Here is an 18,968-nt window from a genome sequence, read left to right on the forward strand (position 1 = left end):
TTGCTAGCAAGATTCTTTAAGTAGCAAACTCTGATGTTTACTTCAGCTAGTGCTGGCTATCAAAATAATCCCACTGCCTTCCCATTAACTTCCAAGTGACGCGATGGGAGAAGCATTCCGTTACCATTCCTACTTGAAGGTAACAGTTAATTCTGCAAGTCATTTAAAAATGCTCTCTCTCCAAATTATACAGGACCATAAATAAACTTTAGAAGTTCTGAAGGAGAGAAGAAAGACTTTAATTTCCAAACTCCTAAATGTGCTGATCACTTTGGGGCACTACTCCAGGTAACATGACCGATATAAAAAATTTACACCAAATAATTCAGAAATAACAAGAACAAAATTCAAAACTACTCGCACGGAGAACTATCTAAAAATAGGAGACTAGAAATATATGACTATATGCTTTGATTCAGAAATACCTCTTTTAGAAAATGATTATAAAAAATAATTAAGGATGTGTTGAAAAATTTTGCTGAACAATATATCAAGCTCAACATTTTTTATCACAGAAAAAATGTAAACAACTCAAATGGCTACACTCTGCACTCTTCAAACAGTGAAAATACTATGTAGCCTCTTGAAATAGTATAAATATGTTTGATATTAACAGTGGAAAGATTTTCAAGGTATCAGGTTAGTCAAAACGGCAGGTTACAAAAGCTATGGAAAGCATAGTGTTTATTTTTATACACAAGTGCATATATTCTGTAGTAAAATAAAAACATATGACTACATTACCATTTCTTGATTTGAGATCTCTGTGAATCACCTTGACTGGAGCTTCCATATGTAAATAGTGCATTCCTTTTTATACAAGAAGAAAGAAAGGCCTATTAATATTGTTTTTCAACACTGTATCAATACTACCTTTCTATTTTAAACATCAGCAGTATCATTCATACTCTGCAAAGAATTCAATAAAATAGAGGAATGCTGTGTCTACATTTGGACTGATTATAATAGAGACAAGATATGTCCACATAAGGAAAATTTATATGGCCAAAAATTTTTATGTGTTTTAATCTTTTAGAAGTTGGAATTTGGTAAAGCTAGCTTCTTACAATACCTAATAAGGACACCTTAATTTTTTGGAGTCTGCACAAAAATAGCACAGTTACAACTGGAAGAACTGCTCCAATGACTAAGGTATTCCACTACCAACTGCTTTCTAAATTGGTAAGTTCTGACCGAGGTGTTCCATTTTCATTGGGATGTCTGCAGTCACCCAGTTAGTTGCAGCCTGGCTTATTTTCTCAGTGCTTATTTCAGTAAGATCCTGGGAGTGGAGATGGGGTTAGGGCCAGAGAACTGGCTGGATTCATTAGCTGCGGTTGCAAAATGATTTTATGATCCTCAGATAGAAAAAAAATACATATATAATAGTTACAAATATTTTATTCTTTTTTACAAGACTAAGAATAAGTCTAAGATAATCTATATTTATAAGCACTCATTTACCCCAACATGTTTAGGATATAAATCAAGTTACTTCAGTAAATTAAATGCATATAAACTAAGTAGAGTTTTGTTATTTTAACTTTGTTCTATAACATAAGATTTCTTTTAAATGTTATTTAGCAGATTAAATTTAATGTGGTGGCATTGATCAATAAGAGTACATAGATTTCAGGTAAATATTTCTATAGCCTTTGAACTGTTGATTGTGTTGTATACCCATCACCCAAAGTCAAATAAAAAGTTACACTTTGAAGGGCATATATTTCACACCCCTTTAACAGTGTTTATCTCGTTTTTTGTACTTATGTATTGACTACCTTCTTAGAATAAAGGAAAAGAACATTTTCCACTGAAAATTTCCTCTCCCTTTATTTTCTTCACTGTCTAAATAATAGAAGAAATAGCATCCCTCTTCCAAATCAGACAGACTCTTTTTTAAATAAATTATCCATTAAACGTAATTTAATAACTAGGCTTTGATTCTCTTTTAAGCATATAGAAGATTTCAATTTTATAAAGGTTAATTGTAAAAATAATCCATTATTTTTCTACTATTCTGATGATTACATATTGAAGAATCATGAAAAAACAAAGAATATAAAATATTTTAAACTCCTGCCTATAAAGATATTCCTGAAAAGAGTCACATTAACAAAAGTATTAGTAATTCAAATGATTTCAACAAGATATAACTAGAATAAAAGAGATCTTCTAACATGGAGTTCTACATACTACAAATGGTGAAAATTCAATAGCTACAACTTGGGTAACTTCTAATAATTTTCATGACTAAATTTCATAGTTTTCTCTCTTGATTTAAGAATCAATTCTGGTTTGACCAGTGGTGGAGCAGTGGACAGAACATCAACCTTGGACATTGAGAACCGTGATTCAAAATCCCAAGGTCACCAGCTAGAGTGGGCTTGTCAGATTGAGTGCAGGGTCACCGGCTTGAGTGCTGGATCATCAACATGATCTCAAGGTCACTGGCTTAAAGCCCAAGATCACTGGCTTGAGCTTAAGGCCACTGGCTTGAGCAAGGGGTCTTTGGCTCGGTTTGAGCCCCCCAGTAAAGGCATGTATGAGAAGAAACTGATAAACAACTTAAATGGAGCAACTACGAGTTGATGCTTCTCATCTCTCCCCTTCCCCTCTTCACCTTACCTGTCTCCCTCTTAAAAAAAACCCCCATCAATTCCACCTGACTGGTGGTGGTGCAGTGGATAAAGCCTTGACCTGGGATGCAGTCACCAGTTGGAAACCCCAGGTGGCCAGTTCTGAGCTTGGGCTCGTCAGCTTGAGCATGGGGTCGCTCTTACGCGGAATTGTCCTCACAATCCCAAAGGTCACCAATTTGAGCCCAGTGGTCACTGGCATGAAAAGCCCAAGATTACTGGCTTGAGCCTGAGGTCCAAGCCCAGTCTAAGTATGTAAGGAAGCAATGAATGTACAACTAAAGTGAGAGCAACTACGAGTTGATGCTTCTCACTATCTCCTCCCTTTCTCTCTCTCTCTCCCTCTCTCTCTAAAAAAAAAAAAAAAGGATCAATTCCTAGGCCCTGGCCCAGGAATAGCTCAGTTAGAGCATCATTCTGATATACCAAGGTTGTGGATTTGATCCCCAGCCAAGGCACATTCAAGAATCAACCAATAAATGCATAATAAATAAGTAGAACAACAAATCAATGTTTCTTCTCTCTCACTACCCCCCTCTCCCTAAAAATTAGTTTAAAAAATCAAATTCCTGAGCTGTTTTTTTCAGATAGAACCGGTTTAATTATTAGAGGAACAGCTAGATTATTTCTACACTCGTGACAAGGAAGGATTTCAAAAAAACAAAACTCAAGTACAAAAACTGTAAATATTAGCACTTTTCTCCTCATGGCAGATATGATGAGAAACAGAAGTAAAGGCATAGCATACAGTTACAGAATATTTAGTGTTCATAAACAGAGTAGTAATCACAGTCACATAAATTCTATATAATGTTTTATAGAGCCATTTGTAATTCTGCCTTATTTATTTTCAAACAATTCAGAAGTCTGAAATATACCTTCATCCGTGTTTAAGATTCAGAGTTTCTTAAAAAAAACACTTGACTGGTGTCACTGGGGAGAGACTGGGTATCAGTGAGGACCATTTTGAGACTAGGTGCAGGTTTATCTGCTGTTAATTTTATCTCTTACACACCACTGACTGACTTACAAAAATTTCAGTTATACTTGCTGGGCTGCCCTCCTCCGCTCCTCTCTCCACCCAGAAAGAAGAGAATCTTTTTGGTTTGGAGGAGATATTCCCTGTGTAGTGATGTTAAGCAGCGCCTATGTCAAAATTTATGAACCAACTCTTACTTGAAATGAATTATTCATTCTTTGATTTCTCACCATCTTGTTGCTACAGTGGCTTCAATCCTGGTCAAAACTGAAAGGTATACAGCTGAATTAATAACAGAATCAATGAAAATCAAATCTCCTTGTTTAATCTCCAGGTTCTGCTCATAGCTTTATCAGAGGGCTGAAGTCATTCCAATAGCACTGATTTCTTCTTCCTTCTGTAGGCCATTCTAAATATGAAGTATTACTTTTAACTATAAATAAACAAGTCTCTTCTCTGCCTCATTCTACTCACCCTTGGCCAAACACATTAGAACTTGCCTTTCAGATCAATTCACCAGCCACAAAAATGTGATCTTATTACTCTGTAGTTTGGACACTGTCCTGTGTTCTCTTTGTCCCTACTGGTTTTTTGTTTGTTTGTTTGTTTGTTTTTTATGTGAGAGAGAGAGAGACAGACAGACAGACAGACAGGGGGAGAGAGATGAGATGCATCAATTCTTCATGCGGCATCTTAGTTGTTCATTGACTGCTTTCTCATATGTGCCTTGACTGGGGGGCTCAAGCTCAGCCAGTGATCCCTTGCTCAAGCCAGCAACCTTGGGCTCAAGCCAGCGACCATGGGGTCATGTCTATGATCCCACTCTCAAGCCAGTGACCCAGTGCTCAAGCTGGTGAGCCCATGCTTAAGCTGGTGACCTCGGGGTTTCAAACCTGGGTCCTCAGTATCCCAGGCCTATGCTCTACGCACTGCACCACCACCTGGTCAGTCCCATCTCTAATCTTTACCTCTGTTGCCAGTTGGCTACTTAGTCCTGTTTCTTCTTTTCTTTGTCCTCCTGATATAGAGTGTCAGTGGTCTTGAGAAACACCACGAATGACTGAGTTGATATGGAGCCAAGGAACTAGCCCACCAAGAGGGACTATACGGGGGGAAGGGGCCAAGAGGGTTGAGGTTTGCAGGCTGGGGGCCAGGCAACTTTAAGTAAAATGTGCACAGCAGGAACCAGAGTGACTGATGTCAGCTGATTTATTTACTATCTATCCATCCTAAGTGCCATTAGGTAGTAATAGCAGAGTTGTTACTGGCTGAGCACCCTAAATGCAAATGTCTGTAAGGTGAAGTGCTTTAAGGCAAGCACTGCTTGTATATGTATTTACACTGATGTCAGTGTATTTCCACAACCTTCAGGCAGCTCTCAATAATAGCATCATTCTGCTTACAAACAGGTGGTCCCTGTGTACTACTGACAGAGAAGTGACTATGATGTTACATGAAAATGTCTTGAAGAATGTGAAATTTTAAGATTGATTTTAGATGCCTGATGCATGAATACACAATTAAGTTAATTAACACAGCCAAAGCCTTAAGTATACCATCCTAAACAGAGGGCTTATTATTCTTATAAGGTAATGAAGTATCATTCAGCAGCAGCATTTAGCATAAAACTTAAATTCTTTTTTTCACTTTCTGTATTTGAAGAATTTTGCAGGTGTTGATGAAATTTAAAACAAACAAGATAATTCTCCAAAGAAAAGACAATTATTTTTGGAAGTAACTGTATGCAAAATGGGAGTTACCCTCCTTATTGAGTGCTAAATATCCTTTTATTGCTTTTTAAAGAGATGTTTAGAGTCTAGAGTAGCAAAAAGCAAAGGAGTTAATTGCCCCAGTACAATTTGGACATACTTTCTAGAGGTTGCTAGAATACAAATGGAACTATCAGTGTTTGTTATTTAGATTACGTTGTTTCTAAAGCAACTTTGACAGTTATAAATAAAACTCAGAAATGTTCAGTTAGGAAAATGGAAAAAAAAGATAAAAATAAATGGAATTTAAATTGCTTTAGAAAGCATTAGTCTATGTAGGAATTTATGAGGAAAAAAGAACTGGGCACCTTGTTTAGGGATTTTATATATTAAAAATATTTCATTTCCACGAGTGATTTCCAAGTTTACACTAAATATAAAATAAAATCTGAATTGCTTATATATGACAGGACAAATAAATTTTTTTTTGCAAGTGATTACTATTTTTGGTATATTGTTATGTATACAAAAAGAGTAGAACTAATCCTACAATAAATCACGTTTTCTGGACACTGAGTCTAAGTAGAGACTTGCAGAATAATAACAGAATTACAATCTTTCCATTTAATTGTCAAGCAAGCGGGTCAATTACCATGGCAGAAAATGTGGTAAAAATGGCTGTCCTGGAGGCACTGATTTTGTTATACCTTGGTTTTAGGGAAAGAAATAAGGTAAAGAAAAGTGAGAAGTGGAAAAATAATGACCTAAAATACTATCTGTACAGTAAGTTGCAGAATTCTTGCTACTTGTGAGTGTGTGTGTGTGTGTGTGTGTGTGAGAGAGAGAGAGAGAGAGAGAGAGAGAAAGAGAGAGAGAGAGAGAGGGACAGATAGGAACAGACAGACAGGAAGAGGGAGAGATGAGAAGCATCAATTATTTGTTTTAGGACCTTAGTTATTCACTAACTGCTTTCTCATATGTGCCTTGATGGGGGGAGAGCCTATGACCTTGGGCTCAAGCCAGTGACCTTGGGCTTCAAGCCAGTGACCTTTGGGCTCAAGCCTGCGACCGTGGGGTCATATCTATGATCCCACTCTCAAACTAGTGACCCTAGGCTCAAGCTGGATGAGCCCACGCTCAAGCCAGCAACCTTGGGGTTTCAAACCTGGGTCCTCTGTGTCCCAGTCCGATGCTCTATCCACCGTGGCACCAGTGGCACCGTGTGGCCAGGTCTTGCTACTTTTGATCTGAAAAAAAGAACATCTAAAAGACACAGAGTAACAAAACTTCTGCCTTAAGTCACCGTGTCAGGATGGGAAAATGCTCCCCACCAATTCTGCAAGAATACATGAAGCATTAGTACCTTTGGCTACATCAGTGGCCCAGGTCATAATATGATCCATGTCCATCTCTTCACTTCTGTTACTGTTAATGTAATCATATAGTGATCCCAGAGAAGCATATTCTATTTTTAATGGAAAAATAAGCATACAATTAAAACTAATATACATTACATAAACAAGGCTTTATATTTTCATTGGGGAGATGAATTAAAGAACTTAACAAAGATGCTCCATGCTATGGTTTCTAAGAGTTAATATTATCCTGGAAAGAAAACTGTCAAGAACAAGCACTAACAGAACGAATAGTAAAACTTCAGCCAAGGATAAATTCAAAGGCCATTTAGTTGGAATTCTGAAACACAAAGACATGTTGAAAGAATGTATTTGAAACAAAGGCAGACATGCAAATTTCTTTAAAAATTGTTATTCTTATAAGATAAGATTAAACACAACTCAGAGAGTTTATGACAATGTAAACAAATCAACCGTGTTGCATCAGAATTTAGAACAGGTTTTCAAATTTAGCATAAATGGCCCAGAAAGTGAGAAAATGTTTTGAGTTATAAATTACCTACAATAAAATGCACCTACTGTATAGAGCTGAGCCATCACAACCACAATCCAATTTTAGAACCTTTCCATCATCCTGAGTGGATGTACCCTATGCCCATTTACAGTTAATCACTACTCTCACTATTAGCTTTCACTGTGCCTTTTCTAGATAGTTCATATAAATGAAATCATACAATATGTGGCTTTAGTGTCTTGATATAATATTTATAAGTTTCATTCATATTGTAGCATGTATCAGCACTTCATTCCTTTTTATTGCTGAATAATATTCCATTGTATTGATTTACCACACAGTTGGTTTATTCATTACTACTTGATAGACATTTGGACTCTTCTCAGTTTTTGGCTATTATGAATAATGCTGTTATGAACATTTGTATAGATAAATGTCTTTATCCCCCTCCCCTCTCTGTCCCTTCTCTGTCTCTAAAATAAATAAATAAATAAATAAATAAATAAATAAATAAATAAATAAATTAGTTAACTAAATAATTAAGCCCTGGCCGGTTGGCTCTGTCGTAGTGCGTCCTCCCAGCATGTGGATATCCCAGGTTTGATTCCTGGTCAGGGCACACAGAAGAAGGGACCATCCCCTTCTCTCCATCTTTTCCTCCCACAGCCAGTGGCTCAATTGGTTCAAGTGTGGCCCTGAGCGCTAAGGATAGCTCCACTGGAGCTCGTCAGCCTCAGGCACTAAAAATAGTTTGGTACTCAAGCACTGGCCCCAAATGCGGTTGCCAGATGGATCCCAGTCAGGGTGCATGCAGGAGTCTGCCTATCTTCCCTTCTCTCACCTAAAAAATATTATCAACTTTTCTCTTCTGGATTGTGCTTTTGATGTCATATCCAAGAACTCTGCTTCTATAAAGATTTTATTTTTTTCTTCTAAGAGATTTTTAGTTTTAGCTCTTGCATTTGAAGTCTATGACTCACGTTGAGTGTATTTTTGTGTATAGTGTAAGGGAAGGGTCTAAGATAATTTTTGCATGTAGATTTCTAATTGTTCCAGCACAATTTGTTGAATGACTATCCCTTACATGCCTTGGCAACTTTGTTGAAAATCAGCTGATCATCACTGTATGGTTTTCTCCCTAAATGCTTAATTTTGTTCAATTGATCTATATACATCAATCCTTGTTCTAATAATGCAATATGTGGTTACTGCAGATTTATAAAAAGTTTTGAAAAGAGGCAGTTTAAGTACTCAAACTTAGTTTTTTTGTTTTTAAACTGATTTGGTTATTCTAAGTCTTTCTAATTTCCATATGAATTTTAGGCTCAACTTGTCAATTTGTGACAAAAAGTCTGCTGGGATTTCTATAGAAATTGTTTTGAATTTATAGATTAATTTGGGCAGAAGTATCATCTTGACAAAATTGAGTCTTTCAAATCATGAATATAAGATATCTCTCTCCATTTATTTAGATATTTATTTTCTATCAGCAATGCTTTGAACATTTCATTATACAAATCTTACACTTCTTTTGTTAAATTCATGCCCAACTGTATTTATTCTCTTGATAACTACTGTGAAGGGAACTGTTTCTTAATTTTTAGATTGTCATTCTAGTATGCAGAAAGACAACAGATTTTCATATATTGATCTTGCTAAATATGTTTACAAGTTTTTTTGCTGGATTCTTTAGGATTTTCTCTATACAGAATCATGTCATCTAAGAAAGTTTTATTTCTTCCTTACCAATCTGAATGCTTTTTTCTTCTTCTTCTCCTTATTGCCTGGTTGAAGTGTTGAGCAGATATGACAAGAGCAGAACCTTATTTCCTTGTTCCTAATCTTAGGGGAAAACATTCACATTTTCACCAGTAAGTATGATATTAGTTGTGGGTTTTTGTAGGTGCTATTAATCAGGTTAAGAAAATTACCTTCTATCTCTAGTCTATTCAGATTTCTTATTATAAATAGACATTGTAAAATGCCAAAAGGTTTTTTCTTTTATTCTATTATTATCTATTATGGTACCTGACACTAATTGATTTCAGATGTTAACCAACCTTGTATTTCTGGGATAAATTCCATTTGGTCATGTTGTATAATCCTTTTCATGGGTGGCTGGATTCAGTTTACTGATGATAATAAATATTGTAGTTAAGAATTTTGCATCAATTCATGCAGTAATTTGGACTATAGTTTTCCTGTTATGTTTTAGTGTGCCTTGGTATCAGGATAATACTGGCCTTTTAGAATGAGTTAGTAAGTGTTCCTTTCTCCTCTATTTTTTGAAAAAATATGGGAAATACTGCTATTATTTCTTCTATTCACTATAATCATTTGATAGAACTCACCAGTGAAATCATCTGGGTCTGGGCTTTTCTTTTGGAAGCAGTTTTAAATTACTACTTCAAATTTCTTCATTGTTATAGGTTTATTCAGATTTTGTTTCTTTTGAATTAGTTTTGGTAATTTGAATCATTTAAAAATTCATTTATTGGCCCTGGCCGGTTGGCTCAACGGTAGAGCGTCGGCCTGGCGTGCGGGGGACCCGGGTTCGATTCCCGGCCAGGGCACATAGGAGAGGCGCCCATTTGCTTCTCCACCCCCCCCCCCTCTGTCTCTCTCTTCCCCTCCTGCAGCCAAGGCTCCATTGGAGCAAAGATGGCCCAGGCGCTGGGGATGGCTCCTTGGCCTCTGCCCCAGGCGCTAGAGTGGCTCTGGTCAGGGCAGAGCGTCGCCCCCTGGTGGGCGTGCCGGGTGGATCCCGGTCGGCGCATGCGGGAGTCTGTCTGACTGTCTCTCCCCATTTCCAGCTTCAGAGAAAAAAAAAAAAAAATTCATTTATTGCATCTAAATTGTATAAAGTTGGTCATAACATTTCTTTACAAGCCTTTTAAATTTCTGTAGGGCCACAGTGCTGTCCTCACTTTCATTACTGAATTTGGTAATTTATATCTTCTCTCTTTTTTCTTGGTCAATATAAATAAAGATTTGTCAGTTTTACTGATCTTTTTTTTTAAATTATATTCTTGCTCTACATTGCTCATCTTTTTAAAGCCTTTATGCATTCATTTTTAGAGAGGAAAGGGAGAGAAGAAGAAAGAGAAGGGTGGGAGGAGCAAGAAGCATCAACTCCCATATGTGCCTTGACCCGGCAAGCCCAGGGTTTCAAACCGGCGACCTCAGTATTCCAGGCCGATGCTTTACCCAACGGCACCACAACAGGTCAGGCTTTTACTGATCTTTTCAAAGGCCAAATTTTTAGTTTGATTGATTTTCTCTGTTATTTTTCTCTTTTCTATCTTACTGTTTTGCTCTAATCTTTAGTTCCTTTCATTGGCTTGCTCTGAGTTTATTTTGTTCTTCTGGTATTTTCTTAAGGTGATCAATTTCAGACCTTTTTTGACATAGATGTATAAAGAAATAAATTTCCCTCCATCTGCACTATATAATTTTAACATGTTGCATTTTCATTTTCTTTCTGTCCAAATACTTTTAAATCCATTTTGATTTCTTCTTTGACTCACTAGGTATTTTGAAATGTGTTATTTAATTCCCAAATATTTGGGGTTTTTCAGATTTCTTTTTGGTATTCATTTCTAACTTAACTCCATTGCAGTTGGAGAACATGCACTGCATTCTTTCAATCCTTTTGGATATAATGATATTTTTTCTGTGGCCTAACTAATGATGTATCCTGGAGATTGTTCCATGTGCACTTGAAAAGATTAGGTATTCTTTGTTGGGTGGTATGTTCTATATATGTAAGTTAGGTAAAGTTAGTTGAGTGTTAAGTCTTCTATATCCTTGCTGATTTTTTTGTCTTGTTGTTCTACCAATTATTGACAATGGGGTACTGAAATCAGTTAAATTGCTTATTTCTCCATTAAATTCTGTCAGTTTTTGCTTCCTATACTTTGAGGACTTGTTAAGTGCATACATTTACAATGGCTGTATCTTCCTGGTATATTGACCTTTTTATCATTATGAAATGACTCTTGTCTCTAAAAATATTTAAGTCTATTATGTCTGAAATTCATATAACCATTCCACTTTTCTCATGGCTATTGTTTGTATGATATAGATTTTTCCATCCTATTACTTTTGAATTATTGGTGTCTTTGAATCTAAGATGCATCTCTTGTAGATAGCATATAATTGAATCTTGCTTTTTTAATCTCTGTCTCTTGATTGGGGTATTTAGACCATTCACATTTAATGTGACTATTGATACTGTTGAATTAACATTTGCCATGTCTCCTGTTCTCTACATGTCTCCTGTTCTCAGTCCTCTATTCCTTCTTTTGTGTTAATATTTTTAATTTGTCGTTCAATTCTTCAGTTGATTTTTTTACTATATTTTTTGAGTAGATTCTCTCAGTAGTAGCTCAAGAAAATATAAAATGCATCTCAATTTAGCACAATCTACTTCAAATTAATACTCTTAATTACAGTAAAATAAACTTCTCTCCAAATTAGCTCCATTCCTTCCCTCATGCCTCATACTAATTACTGTAGTATATATCTATAGATGTTTCAAAGTCAACAAATAGTGTTATAATTATTGCTTTATATAAGCTTATGATTTTAATGATGTTGAGAGAAGAAATGAGAACAAATATATTATGGAGCCTTTTATATTAACCCATATATTAGTCATTTCCAGTACCTTTTATTTCTTCCCATGGACTTGAATTATTATCTGTTGTCATTTTTTGCACCCTGAAAGATTTGCTTTACTATTTCTTGTAAGGCAAGACTGCTAGCAACAGATTCTTCCATCCTTTATCCAAGAATGTCTTTATTTTGAGTTCAGGTTTTTAAAATTAAATTTAACAGGGTGACATCAATCAATAAGAGTACGTAGATTTCAGGTAAACATCTCTATAGCATTTGAACTGTTGATTGTGTTGTGTACCCATCACTCAAAGTCAAATAATTGTCCATCACCATATGTTTGTCCCTCTTTAATCTCCAGCTCCCCACCCCCCACCTAACCACTTCATTAAAAGATAGTTTTGCTGGATACTGCTTTTTATTGTTTCTAGCACTTTAAATATCTATTGTCTTTTGGCCTCTATTGTTGTAGACGAGAAGTCAGTCATTAATTATATTGTCATTCTTATACTGTTGTAAGGTACCAAAAAGGTGAAAATTAATATTGATATTCTAGAAGGAAAAGGTTAGGCTTTCCTGTCCCATCCTTCCTGTGGGGAGGGGAAAGAGAAGAATGTAGAAGTTTCTGGCTTGCAAGAACAATGGGCCATTTAGTTTTAAATCTAAAATAAAGGTTAACCGAGAAACTTCTTCTCTTTCAATGGGAGACAGAATTTACATACCACCTTGCATTGATTGTAAGTTCCTCCCCCTTCCTGGAATCTTGAGAGTAAAATATCTCTAGGCTGGTGAGGGAAGATGAACCCTAAAAGATCTGTAAACATCTTTGATTGTGTTACCTTGAAAGTCTTAATGTTTCTGAACAAATATAGTCAGCTTGTGCTATGATGTCATGCTCCCCTCCCCCGTCCATGTGTGATCAAGGGTATATAAGAAACCCCTGAACTATTTTTGGGACAGCATGATTTGGGTCTGCTGCCCCGTGTCAGCCATATGCGGCCGGCATATTTAATAAATCTCCTCCTTTAATAAAACTCTTCAAAATTAATCTGGACTGGGTGTCTCTACGTAAACCCGATGGAATGAGGTGCAGTGCCTTTCAGAATCTGGGATGTGGTACTTTATAATACAACATGAGAAGTATTTTTCTTGCTACCTTCAAAATTTTTCACTTTGACTTGATCAACAGTTTGACTATGATGTGTCTAGGGGTGTGTTCTTTTGCCTTTATCCTACTTGTAGTTCATTAAGCTCCTCAAGTATGTAGATGAATGCATGTTATCAAATTCAGAAAGATTTTTTGGCCATTGTTTCTTTAAATAGTTTTCTCTTTTTTCTTTTCTTTTTAAGTGAGAGGTGGAGAGGCTGGGAGGCAGAGAGATCCTGCTCTGACCAGGATCCAACCAGCAAGCCCCCTATGGGGCAATGCTCTGCTGTTCAGCAATCGAGCTATTTCAGCACCAAGGGTGGGGGGTATGGAGCCATCTTCAGAGCCTGGAGCCAACTTGCTCAAACCATTTGAGCCATGGCTGTGGGAAAAGGAGAGAGAGAGAAGGGCAAGGGGGAGGGGGAGGGAGGGAGGGGTGGAGAAGTAAATGGTTGCTTCTCCTGTGTGCCCTGACCAGGAATTGAACCTGAGACTTCCACATGCCAGGCTGACACTCTACCGCTGAACCAACCAGCCAGAGCCTTATTTCTTTCTATTTTCTATTTTTATACCCTTCTTATCTTCTTTCTTTCCTATTATACATTAACTGGTATACTTGATGTTGTCCCATAAGTCTCAAGTTCTGTTCATTTTTCTTCAAAGTGTTTCTTTTTCAGATTAAATAATTTCTACTGACCTAGTTTTAAGTTCAGATTTTTTTCTTCTACTATTTAAAATATGCTGTTAAGTAAATTCTAGAGAATTTTAAATTTCAATTATTGTCTTTTTCAATTCCAAAGCTTCTTCCACTGGGTACTTTTTAAAACATAATACTAATTTCTATCTTTTTTTTTTTTTTGTATTTTTCTGAAGCTGGAAACGGGGAGGCAGTCAGACAGACTCCCGCATGCGCCCGACCAGATCCACCCGGCACACCCACCAGGGAGCGATGCTCTGCCCATCCAGGGTGTTGCTCTGTTGCAACCAGAGCCACCCTAGCGCCTGGGGCAGAGGCCAAGGAGCCATCCCCAGTGCCCGAGCCATCTTTTGCTCCAATGGAGCCTCGGCTGCGGGAGGGGAAGAGAGAGACAGAGAGGAAGGAGAGGGGGAGGGGTGGAGAAGCAGATGGGCGCCTCTCCTGTGTGCCCTGGCCGGGAATCGAACCCGGGACTCCTGCATACCAGGCCGATGCTCTACCACTGAGCCAACCGGCCAGGGCCAATTTCTATCTATTTGATGAATTTCCCTATCAGGTGATTCACTGTTTTCATAGTTTCCTTTACTTCTTTTTCCCCCATTTAAAAATCATCTATACTTTTCATTTACAGGCAGTCTCCAGGTTATGAACAAAATAGATTCTATAGGTTTGTCCTTAAGTTGAATTTGTATGTAAGTTGGAACAGGTACATTTATTTACCTATTAAATGCAACTTAGACAGATGTTTATCTTAACACAGTATTTATTTTTACCTTCCTGTGTATATAAATACTTAAACATTTTAAAATATAACCTTAAACAATCTTGGATGATGCAGAAGATAATGGACTTGTTGGAGAGGATGGGACTGCTGTTAGAGAGTCAGGGGATTGATTCTGCTGCTGGCGTTAGTTTCTTAAAATAGATAGATACACCAAGGGAGATTTGTATAGAGCTTTTCTTTTTCACATCATAAATAGCGTTGTAGCGATCTCAGGTCTTTGGTAACTCTATAGTAAACCTCTCTGTATCAGGACCTTGCTCCTCTAACTTTGTCATTCTGGCTTCAATGAGATGAAGAGCATCAGCTAATTCTTTTGTAAAAAACTTTTTCACCTGGAGTTGCTAGGCACCTGTTTTCTTCCCTAAATGCTATTATCTCCTGCTCTAGTTCCATAAGGTCTTCTTTGGTTAGTTCTTTGCCATGGGAGTTGAGCAGCTCTATGATATCATTTTCACTGATGTCCAACTGCAATTGATTACCAACAGCCCTTATGGTGCTCCATTCTTAAGAATGAGTTGTATATAAGTCGAATATTTGTAACTAGGGGACGTGCTATACAGCTGTCATATATTATTATATAATTTCAGTTATATATTACAGCAATTAAGACATTACATAACTCACTAAGTGATTATCCCAATAAATCAAGCACCCCTCATATACCATATATACTGTAGTTATTAGAATATTATTGACTATATTTCCTATCCCGTACTTTACATCCCCATGACTATTCTGTATCAACCAATTTGTACTTCCTGAGATTGGGCACGTGCAGGGTGGTATGGCCATGGACCAATCTGTACTTCTTAATCCCTCCACCTTCTCACCCATCTCCTAGGCTCCCCTCCCATCTGGCAAACATCAAAATGTTCTCTGTATCCATAGGTCTGTTTCTCTTTGGTTTGTTCATTTATTTTGTTTTTAGATTAAATTGTTGATAGATAAGTATTTGTTGCCTTTTTATTATTCATATTTTTTATTCTTTTTCCTTCTTCTCCCTCCTTCTCCTTCTTCTTCAAGAAGATCCTTTAACATTTCATATGATACTACTGATTTGGTGGTGATAAATTCCTCCAGCTTTTTCTTGTCTGGGAAGTTCTTCATATGTCCTTCAATTCTAAATAATAGTTTTTCAGGGTATAATAATTTTGGTTGTAAGTCCTTGCTTTTTATCACTTTGAATATTTCTTGCCAATCCCTTCTGGCCTGTAAAGTTTCTGCTGAGAAGTCAGCTGACAGTCTGACAGGAGCTTTCTTGTGGGTAACAGACTGCTTATCTCTTGCTACTTTTAAGATTCTTTCTTTGCTCTATGTCTTCAACCTTTTGTATTTTAATTATGATGTGTCTTGGTGTAGGCCTCTTAGGGACTCTCTGTGCTTCCTGGACTTGTATGTCTATTTCCTTCACCAAGTTACAGAATTTTTCTGTCATTACATTATATTTTCAAACAGGTCTTCAATTTCTTGTTCTGTGGCTTCTCCTGCCAGTAACCCCATGATGCAAACAAATGTTGGTATGCCTGAAATGGTCCCAGAGGCTCCTTACACTATCCTCATTTTTTTGGATTTTTCTTTTTGCTGTTTTGATTGGGGGTGTTTTTTGCTTCCTTAAATTCCAACTCACTGATTTGATTCTCTGCTTCTACTATTGATTCCCTGTAAATTACTCTTCATTTTAGTAAATATATTTTTCATTTTTGACTGGTTCTGTTTTATGGTTTCCACATCATTTTTTACACGTTGAAGTTCTCACTAAGTTCACCTACTCCTCCCCTAAGTTCCCTGAGCACCCTTATAACCGTGTTTTGAACTCTGCATTTACTAGATTGCTTGTCTCCATTTTGTTTAGATGTTTTTCTGGAGTTCTGTTCTGTTTCTTGACCAGGGCAGGATGAAATGTGTTAGCCAGGTTGAGGGAGTCTCAGATATGGCACCTGCCTGCATGCTCTGTGGGCGAAGGGCTCATCAAAGGAACAATGGCCTCTGCCAGCCAGCACTTCTTTCTGGGAGAAAGCGGTCCCCCTAGCTTTTGCTCTAATGCTGGATAATTCCATTCCTGCCCATATGTCTCTGGCGCCTTTCAAGCTGCTGCCCCAGCAGCAGAGTTCAGAGGGAGTGAATCCAGGTAAGTCCTTGCATGGTCCCTTTAAGAGGAATCATCTGGGACTCCTGCAGCCCTCCATTCCCCTCAGCCTCAATCCCCTGCTGGTTTTTACAGCCAGAAGTTACGGGGATTTCTCCTCCTGGCACCAGAATCCTGGGCCTGGTGTGGGGCTGGGACCCCTCACTCCTCAGGGGGGGACCTCCATAGCCAAGGTATCCCTCCCAACTTTTATCCATCACACAAAGGTGTGGGACCACCCTGTTCCACATCTGTGCCTTACCTACCAGTTTCAGTGTTGGTTTTTCTTTAATTCCCTAGTTGTAGGACTTTAATTCAGCCATATTTCAGGTGGTTCTGAATGATGACTGTTCTGTAGTTTGGTTGTAATTTTGATGTGGCTGTGGAAGGAGGTGAGCACTGAGTTTACTTACATGCCATCTTGCCTGAAAGTCTAACTTTAATTCTTTAAACAGCCTCTTTTAGTTCTCTGTGCATATTGATGCTTTGGTATTTATGTATGTTCAATCCATTGTGTTCTTTTAAAGAGGCAGGGTAAGTGCTATCATCTCCACCTCATCTAATTTCCCAAACTTGGCTCAGTTATGTACCATTACCCTTGCACAGAGTATGGCTTGATCCTAATGCTGCAGAAGATTGGTTGAAAAGTTCACATATTTCTTTTGTAGATACTTACTTGTAAACAAACAATGAAAACTAGCATCTCCAGGAACAAAGACAATCTTATCAAATTAATACATTTTAAAACATTAAAACTTCGCTAAGAGGTATCTTTAATAATCAATTTCACAGATAAATAAAAGAGCTATAAATATACAATTTATGTTACCTTACAATTTTGAAACATGTGTTGTTTTAAAGATATGTTTCCCGACAGCTCAGATAAGGGCCTAATATCCAAAATTTACAAAGAACTCATAAAACTCAACAACAAACAAACAAACAATCCAATAAAAAAATGGGAAGAGGACATGAACAGACACTTCTCCCAGGAAGAAATACAAATGGCCAACAGATATATGAAAAGATGCTCAGCTTCATTAGTTATTAGAGAAATGCAGATCAAGACTACAATGAGATACCACCTCACCCCTGTTAGATTAGCTATTATCAACAAGACGGGTAATAACAAATGTTGGAGAGGTTGTGGAGAAAAAGGAACCCTCATACACTGTTGGTGGGAATGTAAAGTAGTACAACCACTATGGAGGAAAGTATGGTGGTTCCTCAAAAAACTGCAAATAGAACTACCTTATGACCCAGCAATCCCTCTACTGGGTATATACCCCAAAACCTCAGAATCATTGATACGTAAAGACACATGTAGCCCCATGTTCATAGCAGCACTGTTCACAGTGGCCAAGACATGGAAACAATCAAAAAGCCCTTCAATAGAAGATTGGATAAAGAAGATGTGGCACATATACACTATGGAATACTACTCAGCCATAAGAAATGATGACATTAGATCATTTATAGCAAAATGGTGGGATCTTGATAACATTATACGGAGTGAAATAAGTAAATCAGAAAAAAACAAGAACTACATGATTCCATACATTGGTGGAACATAAAAACGAGACTAAGAGACATGGACAAGAGTGTGGTGGTTACCAGGGGTGGAGGGAGGGAGGACGCAGGAGGGAGGGAGGGAGAGATTTAGGGGGAGGGAGAGGGGCACAGAGAAAACCAGATAGAGGGTGACAGAGGACAATCTGACTCTGGGCGAGGGGTATGCAACATAATTTAATGAGAAGATAACCTAGACATGTTTTCTTTGAATATATGTACCCTGAATTATTAATGTCACCCCATTAACATTAATAAAAATTTATTTAAAAAAATAAAAATAAAAAAAAAATAAAGATATGTTTCATGTTAACATTCAATGTTACTTAACGGCCTTACAGAGAAACAGAGATCTAAAAAGAACTAGTCACTGACACCCAAAGATTTTGGGAAGGTACAATATAAGTATGAGCAGAGAATATTAGAAGGGTGCATGAAATAAATGACTAGTTAATCTATATGTATATATTTTAAAAAAACTAAATAAAATGGAACATACTACTTCAACTGCTTGTATTCTTCCTCCCTCTTTTGGATGCGAAGACCCAGTTTGAACACGCTGGTTAAACATGACTGTGTTTCACATCCTCCTAGGGACTGAGAGTAAACTCTCAGAAAAAGGATTCACACCATGACTCAAGTTTCTTCTTCTACTCTTCATTATCACCTCAAAAGAAACTGTAAAACTTCGTGAATAGTTCACTTAGTGAGTTAAAGTTCAAATCTTATCCTCAAAAGTATTAAACATAAAGAGTATAAGACAAGAAGCAGAGTTTCTAATCTCTTTGGAGCATCATACTTTCATCTGCGAGATTAGAATAAATTAAGCTACA

General features: G+C 37.2%; 1 protein-coding gene across 3 annotated transcripts in view; it reads right to left on the bottom strand.

Annotated features, from left to right (window-relative positions):
• The window catches only part of MAP3K20 (mitogen-activated protein kinase kinase kinase 20), a 180,728-nt gene that overhangs the window by 75,604 nt on the left and 86,156 nt on the right, over positions 1 to 18,968 (bottom strand). For all 3 annotated transcript variants that reach the window (XM_066233260.1, XM_066233261.1, XM_066233262.1), the window contains exons 4-5: positions 6,691 to 6,792; positions 745 to 810 (exon numbers count right to left, since the gene is read on the bottom strand). In XM_066233260.1, coding sequence (XP_066089357.1) covers positions 745 to 810; positions 6,691 to 6,792 — 168 coding nt within the window. The remainder of the gene's footprint in view (positions 1 to 744; positions 811 to 6,690; positions 6,793 to 18,968) is intronic.

This window comes from Saccopteryx bilineata, chromosome 5, assembly GCF_036850765.1.
Source record: "Saccopteryx bilineata isolate mSacBil1 chromosome 5, mSacBil1_pri_phased_curated, whole genome shotgun sequence".
NCBI classification, from domain to species: Eukaryota; Metazoa; Chordata; class Mammalia; order Chiroptera; family Emballonuridae; genus Saccopteryx; species Saccopteryx bilineata.